Here is an 8215-nt window from a genome sequence, read left to right on the forward strand (position 1 = left end):
ATTCTAACGCTTTAATAAAAAAAAATTAAAATGGCCTGAAAACAATTCCGGGGATTTTTTTTAACCAAAAAAAGCAGCCTCGTGGGGATCGAAGTGAATAGTGGGGGTTAGATTTAGGACCAAGGTGTGAATTGAGTTTAGGTTAGTTTTAGGGCAGGTAACCTGTAAGGTTAACTTTGGGGTAAATGGTCAGGGTTAGGATATAAAATTTTCAAAAAAAAAAATGAATGGAAGTCAATGGAAAGTCCCCACAAGGATATAGAGACATAGTAGGTATGTGTGTGTAAATGAGGACAGATTGTGCTGTAAAACTGAATATCCTGGTTGGATAGACAGACGGTCTRTAAGTACAGTCCATTTAACCATTTTTGTGAAAAGTGAAACATGACAACAAGGTTTATTAAGACCTTTATTTTATTAAGAATTCTAACAGGATGTTCTGTTGATTAATGCAGTTTGATTGGTTTAATTCAGATCAGGGACTACTTTTGACTGGCTTTACAATTACAGAGCTGCCAGTGAAGCGTGTGGGGAAGAAATCATTCAGGAAACTGTTCTTCACTTGGTGCTGGAAGTGGACATATCTCACCCCAGGTCCGTAGCCAGAGAACACATGAGACACCTGCAGCCCAAAACAACAGTGTACAGTGAAAGGTTCTGATACAGATRACTGCAGCCAGGGGGCAGAGCGGCTTACCTCCTTCCAGTTGTGTGAATACACGCTCAGGTCCTCTGTGGGGCTGGCTCTGTGCTCCTGGATCACTGTAGTTTTGTCTGCTCCCAGTAATTTCACATGCAGTTTGTAGATAGACTCATGCAGCTGACTCTCCTCATACCTGACAAAATAAGATAAAATGAACTGCTCTGTTTTCTAAAATCTTTGAAAAAAGGTTTTATTTGTCTAAGGCAGGGACGACCGAGGGCCACGTGAGCATAATGGTTGTCCTAAAACACCTAGTTGTAATTAACTTCATCGTTTCATGTTTAACTTCGAGTTTTATTTATTGTTGAGTTATGGTGAGTAGCTGTCATTTTGAATTTCAAACTTTCCCACTTTCCAACAGGGAATTCCCACTGGAGAGGAGTTCCAGCTTAAGTGTATTGATTGATTGATTTGATTGACTGATTATTTTATTGTATTTTATTTATTGCATGACTTGGAAAAGGGAAATTTTGACTTTGCACTACAACTGGGCTGTAGCAAAAATACAGGCAAATGGATATTTTACTCAGCGAATTTTACTTTTGATCTCCGTGCACCTCAACCAATTGGTGGGATGGCATCATTTCACAGGTTAAATAATCAACATTAGAGATGCAGTTCATGTGCAAGACTCTCTTTTTAAAGCAGCACACACTTATTTTAAGACATTAATACACCTTTGAAGCTCTCGAAGGGCCACATGAAATGCTGTGGAGGGCCACATTTTGCCCGCGGGCCACGAATTTGACACGTGGGCTACGGTAAAATAATATCCAATAAAATATGACACAAAACTTACATTTATAAATTACACATTTAAAACACACTTTTCTAAAGATGATTTTTTTTTTTAAGGTTAGAACAGAGAATTGTCAGAGTTCAATCTATAATGAAGACATGAAGGGTTTTGAGTAGGGGTGTAAGAAAATATCGATACACTGAAATATCACTATATTTCATTTCCCGATACTGTATCAATATTCTAAAGCCCTGTATCGATTTTTAATTAAGGTTTAAAATGTCAACCTCCTTGCCAACCATTCATTTTCATGTTGTAGTTCAGCCTCTGACCACTAGTTGGCAGCAGGGAGCCAGCTATTTGGCTCCTCTACCTCTTGAGCGCCAGAGAGTAAGGGTAGCATTAGCATTGTAAGTAAACATTAGCTTATCTTTTTTTTTCAGTAAGAGGTTTTTATTTAATATAATTTTTGGACAAAAAAAATCGCAATATATCGCAATATATTGCCTTGCTTACAGTATCGCAATATATCGGGATATATCGTATCGTGACCCCTCTGTTATGATGTGTATCGTATCGCCAAATTCTTGCCAATACACAGCCCTAGTTTTGAGTTGTGGTTGAAAGAGACAGAATTTATTGAGGCAACAACAAAAACTTTTATTTTTCTTTCTGATGCTAACACAGCTCAGAAGGTGCAAGTGAAACAGTCCCATTGAAAGTAGTTATGAGGACCACAAACAAGCACAGTACTGACAGTGTGGAAACCAAATGAAGGTGAACTGGTTTTAAGAGCTTTGGTGAATTGCACAGCTTGTAATTTTGTCACACGTATTTGGCAATCAGTCATATGTTGCATCATTTTAGAATAATTTGTCAATTTGCTATTGCAGAAAAGGAAACTGAACACACACTGTGTTACAAAAGGGCAGAAGAGCAGGGTGTGGACGGTAGTGCTCACCAACTCACCAGTCTTGAATTACTATGTCTGGCTGAAAATCATCCAGCAGCTGGTCCCACAATCCCTCTGCCTTCAGGTCCACAACCTGCTCCAAGGTGAACCAGCTGAGGATGAGAGAGCAGGTAAGAGTCTAAACTTGACCCTAAATGCATTAAAACACATGCAAATTTACTATCTGCATTGGGTCAGTTTTAAAAAGTACACAGCAGTTTTTAAAGGACCAAATGAAGAGAATTTTTACAGACAATTCTTTCTTTACATTCACGGGAAAAGAAAGTCCAAAACTTAGCAAAAAATAAAAATGATTTTATATTCACCAGGTTCTAAAACTGTTCAAAAATAACCTAAAGCATACAAAAAACACACAACAAAATCCACCATGATTTTATTTATTAAACACAAACTAAAACAAAATGGAAAAGCTACAGTAAAATAACTGATCCCATAGCTTGTAGAACCTCCTTTAACTGCAGTAACTCTCATTGTACAGTCATATGAAAAGGTTTGGGCATCGTTGTTAATTTTCCTGATTCTCCTTTAGAAATCATTGATTGTTTAGATTAAAAATATCATATATATATGTACATATACATATATATTTTTATTTTTTTTGATGGGGGTGATGTTAAATCAGGGGTCTGCAACCTGTGGCTCTGGGGCCGCATGTGGCTCTTTGAAAATGTGACCAAAAATAACTGAATTATTATTATTATTATTATTATTTGGTTTTCATACCTACAATAGAAATTATTTGTATGCAAATATGTGATAAATACTACTAATACAAAAATTAAAATGTGATGATTAGCTCATGCTAGCCTGTTGTTTACTTAAATAATCCAACTTTCCATGATCTTTCTCTCAAATCCATCAGAATTACCTTTAAAGAATTTGAAGACAACACCATAATAAGAATTGGAAAAAAAACATGCCTTAATACTTCAGTTGTACTAGTTTTTTTTAATTTCTGTGTATGCACAGTATTTTCTTGTTTACAAGAATATAGACTTTTCATATGTCCTGATGGGTAAAAATAACAATAATAAATAATAAAATTCACAATATATATTTTTAGTTTTATAACGTCACCTCCACTGGCCAGGAAAGTTTCCTGAAAAGGCCTCGAAAAGACCCACGGACCACCAGTTGATAATCACAGTTGCAGCTTGTTTTGTGGCTCCAGACACATTTTATTAGTGCATCAAGTAGCAGAAATGGCTCTTTTGATTGTAAAGGTTGCAGACCCCTGTGTTAAACAGAGAATCATCTTTGCTTTAATCTGGGGCAAACMAMTGTTCTGTTACAGTTAATGTGGTTTAATTAGAAGAACTCAAACAGTGAATCTCACAGAAAGACTCAGCCTGCACACGCAGAGACGTGCTCCCCTCACAGCAGTCTCTCATCAGGAGGAGAGTTTAGTCACTCACACAGAGTTGGACAGATCTGTTTGATAACGACACTCTAAACATATATTTAATATAAAGTTATGTTTTACAGACCAAAGTCCAAGTAGCTCAGGAGCAAAGTGCAGGAGGAGATGTCAGACTGACCGCAGCAGCCCCCTGCACTTCAGCTGAAAAAAAAAGCTCTGACGGAAAGTCCTGCCCTGCTCTGCTCTGATTGGATAAAACGGCTCTGGACTTCGTCTGATTTATTGAAGGCAGTGTCCGTTTAATCCTTGTATCAGGGTCCCGCTGCTCAGAGGCTTGGTGAGCACCAAACAACGATCCAGTCACACCAGTGCAGCTGGATTTATTTATTTTTTGAAGAAATGAGGTTGCATTTGCAACCAAACTGGTCGCACTCTAGAGCCCTGCTAGCTGTTGTTTTGACAATCAGATACAATCTTAGGTTCGCAAGTGAGCTTCATGACGCTCCATCTGGTGCGCTTTTTCTKTTTTGATCACGCACGCGCACCGCTTATGTGCAACTCTGTTTATATAAAACCTAAGTTGTGCAAAGAATAGAAGTGAATTGAACCTGCTGACTGAGGCCTGTAGAATCTGAGCTGGAGCTCTGGAGGATTTCAATGAACCCTGCAGGACTTTAGCTGTGCATGTCCACCCGAGTAGATTGGTAGCAGTCTGTTTTCCACTTGTGAATAATTTTTTTTCTGTAAAATGATGGACTCCAGATAGTTTGCAAACGACATTTAACCCTTCATCCCACTGATGATGATCTGTGAATGAACATATTGGTTATCTGATATTGATCTTCAATCCTCTGAACACAGTAAGGGTGGACTGAGGTTTGTAAACGTGGCTTTTCAATTTTGGCATTTTTTAAATAATTACATGTTGTATTGTTGTGTGTTTTTTAACCTGAGATCAGATTAAAATAATGTTACAACCTGAAAAACAGATCATTGTTTTTTATTACTATTTTGTATTAAAACTTTTAAAAATGAAATGTGTTTTTTTTTCTGTGACTGTATTAGGGGTGTAAGAAAATATCGATACACTGAAATATCGTGATATTTCATTTCCTGATACTGTATCGATATTCTAAAGCCCTGTATCGATTTTTAATTAAGGTTTAAAATGTCAGCTTTCCTGCCAGCCGTTCATTTTTATGTTGTAGTTCAGCCTCTGACCACTAGTTGGCAGCAGTGAGCCAGACATTTGGCTCCTCTACCTCTTGAGGTAGAGGCCATTGTTAAGTGTTGGGTGACCATATTGTAAATTAATATTAAAAACTAAAAGCTGCAAAATATATATTTTCAAACTATTTATTGTCAAATTTAGTCTAATAATTGAAAACATGGATGAAATAAGAAATATGAAACAAATAAATTAAATACATACAAAGCAGAACACAGCTAAATGTATCAAAAGTATGTCTATGTAATGTTAGAATTTTCTGAGACAATGAATTTTGGTTTTTCATTTTTTTCTCCTGTGAGAGGTTTTTATTTAATAGAATTTTTGGACAAAAAAAATCGCAATATATTGCCTTGCTTACAGTATCGCAATATATCGGGATATATCGTATCGTGACCCCTCTGTCATGATATGTATCGTATCRCCAAATTCTTGCCAATACACAGCCCTAGACTGTATCCAGTTAAGTGGTTAACGTCACATCTGTTGTGACTCTTACCTGAACTGAGGCAATGCACAGATCACAGCACCTTCTGGGATGCCACTGGTGTCATATGGCAGGACTTCTGTGCTTGTGGACCAGTTGGTAAAGTCACCTAGAAATTGAAACATAAAAAGTAACACTTAATAAAACCAAAACATTTATCAGAAGATGCTTATGACATCTGTGCCTCACCGTCAGGTTGAAACCGTGGAGGTCCACCTGGGGGCACTTCAGGCATCTCAGGCTCAGGTGGAGGGCTGTCCTTACTCAGCCCTGTTGCACAACAACAACAATCAATCAGATCAAATATCACAAAACAAACAAAACACTGTGTGTTTTACAGATTTACTGGCTGCAAGTCAATACATTTACTTGTGCAGCATTTTTCCACAGGTAAACATCACAAAGTGCTTCACAATGAGCAAAACTATAATAAATACAAAACATATAATAAGAACATAAAAGCATACAATAAAACAAGTTTACATGCAGAGTAATACAAACACTGAGTAATACATGTAGCAAAAACTTGTCTGAACAAAAGTATCTTAAGCTGTTTTTTTTTTAAAAGTCACCAGTCAGCCTCATGGGCAGGGCGTTCAACAGTCAGCAATGTGCACAAGCACCATGTTTAAACTTTAGCCAGGATCGTCCACAGGGTCAGACACACCCAACAGAAAAAAACTAACCTTTTCCACTGACAATCTGTTAAACTAACACAAAAGGCTGAAATTGAAGGTTCGTTGTGAAGTGAAACCTCAAAACAGTAAGAAAATCATATAATTAGGACAATGGTAATAATGTTAAGTGTTCAGCTTCCTTATTAAGACTGTTTTCCAACAGTATACTGGTCAGGTAGTACGACCAGTATTCTGTCACTGTTAACTCTTTTTTTGTCTTCTTCCCCTTGTTTTTATTACACATTTCTGAGGAAGTGCCATGTTGGCTCAATTTCCTCCAGTTACCACAAAAAATAAAAAAAAATAAAAAATAAAAATAAGGCCGGCCGTGATCATACGCTGAAATAAGGAACATTTGTTGAGAAATGATATTTGTGCTCATAGACAAAAAAAAAAAATCGTTCTGTGCAAACTTAGGAAATATTGCAGGACGTCTTGATCCGAGTTGGATATCAATTAGCTTCAGTGATCATCTTGAAATAACTGCCAGTGTTTGCCCTACCATTATCTGACGAGGGTGGTCCGCCATAAAGATCATGATTTGTGATGTTGCACAATCTTCTCTGAGGCGTGGGAGCCAATGGGCCAACACATCTCCTTGTGCAACTTGCACTGACCTGCCGGGACTTTTGCAATTAAATAAACGTTAAGATGTTCAGAGAATTGTCATTTTTATGCAAACAACTCTGAACTTTTGGGAGTTTTTATAATCACATTTTGACTTCATTAAAAATGTTGCAACTCCTTGAAAAAAAAATAAAAGTTTTCTTTCTATAAGAAGCTTTGTGACAAGTCCCAAAGCTGCAAGGAGAAAAGCTGAATACTTTGTAAATAAGCCTCCATCCATGCCTGGTTAAATAAAGCTTTCCTAAATATATAAATACAATTAAAAGCAAAACTTTTGTCTTGTTGAACACACACCCAGGTTAGAAACAGGCGGAAACACTGACAGAGCAGATCAAATGTGACTGTATGGCCAATTGTTATTTTTAAGTTTTATTTAAATTTGTCCAGTGGTTCATGAAATATTTTTGCTTAAAAAAACTTGCTTTATCCAATTATTTTTTGTCAAAATTTGAAACGTAATCTTGTGCGATCTATTACCCTCAGAGTGTTTGAGATTACTCAAGTACCACACAACTTTAGAGAAATATTTGTAAAACTGTAATTTTAGTCTTTTTAGCTGATCACAGGCAGGTTGTTTGCAGACTGTCAGACAGTCCTGTCTGTAAACAGAAAGTCAGGAAAACAAACTCAGTACCGAGCGGAGCCGGGTTCTTCAGCAGGTTCCGTCCCAGAGGYTTGGCTTCATACACGGACTTCCAATCCACACCGTCCGGCATGGCGACCCCCTGCAGACCCCACTCAGCCTCACATTTCTTCCTCCAGTCAGACATGGTGCCAGACGCAGGTCCTACAAACACCTGGCTGCGGACAGGAAGTCTGCACAGCTTCACTGCTCGGGACGCCACACCCAGGTGGCGCAATGTCAGCAAGTCCCCGCGTGACGCTCCACGGCCTCTTAAAGCCACAGCACCAGGGAGGACAAGCTACTGAACTGGACGTTTGGGAAAGTCTTTTTCAGGTCTTGTGAGAAATTCTGTTCAGCTGCTCGCTGACATGAGAGGTGGCGGGTTGTGGAACACAGCGGTGCTGATTTAGCGACTTCCTCGCTATATTTAGAGTTTTCAGACCCTCTAGAGACGGTTATTCAGAAAAGTGACTAGTGAAAATCTAGCGACTCTTTTTCTGGTGTTATTGAAACTTATAGAGATTCTGAACACATTTCTCCATTGTGCTGCTGAGAGCTCCTCCTCCCCGGTCCCAGAGCACCGACAGGAGGCTTCTTCACGCTGCGTCTCTCCCTGCTGCAGGTAGATCTCCATCCATCCAGACATGAAATGAATACTGCTGCTGCTGACTGATCCATGATGAGATGTTAATAAAAACATTTCTATGTTTAAAATAGATCCCTTTGCCGGCCCCTATAGCCAATAGAAAGGAGGGTTAGAGCTGTGACAGTAAAATAAAAATATACAGTATAAATA

At 38.2% G+C, this 8215-nt stretch overlaps 1 protein-coding gene across 1 annotated transcript; it reads right to left on the reverse strand.

The window, feature by feature from the left end:
- Positions 1-396: 396 nt before the first annotated feature.
- On the reverse strand, positions 397-7710 carry nccrp1 (P1, F-box associated domain containing). Its single transcript, XM_014027220.1, has 6 exons — positions 7429-7710; positions 5680-5760; positions 5503-5599; positions 2412-2507; positions 698-836; positions 397-622 (listed from the first exon to the last, which is right to left on the reverse strand). The coding sequence occupies exons 1-6, from the start codon at positions 7562-7564 to the stop codon at positions 476-478; spliced, it is 696 nt and encodes a 231-aa protein (XP_013882674.1). The 5' UTR covers positions 7565-7710; the 3' UTR covers positions 397-475.
- Between the last annotated feature and the right edge of the window lie 505 nt (positions 7711-8215).

Source organism: Austrofundulus limnaeus, unplaced genomic scaffold, assembly GCF_001266775.1.
Source record: "Austrofundulus limnaeus strain Quisiro unplaced genomic scaffold, Austrofundulus_limnaeus-1.0 Scaffold624, whole genome shotgun sequence".
NCBI classification, from domain to species: Eukaryota; Metazoa; Chordata; class Actinopteri; order Cyprinodontiformes; family Rivulidae; genus Austrofundulus; species Austrofundulus limnaeus.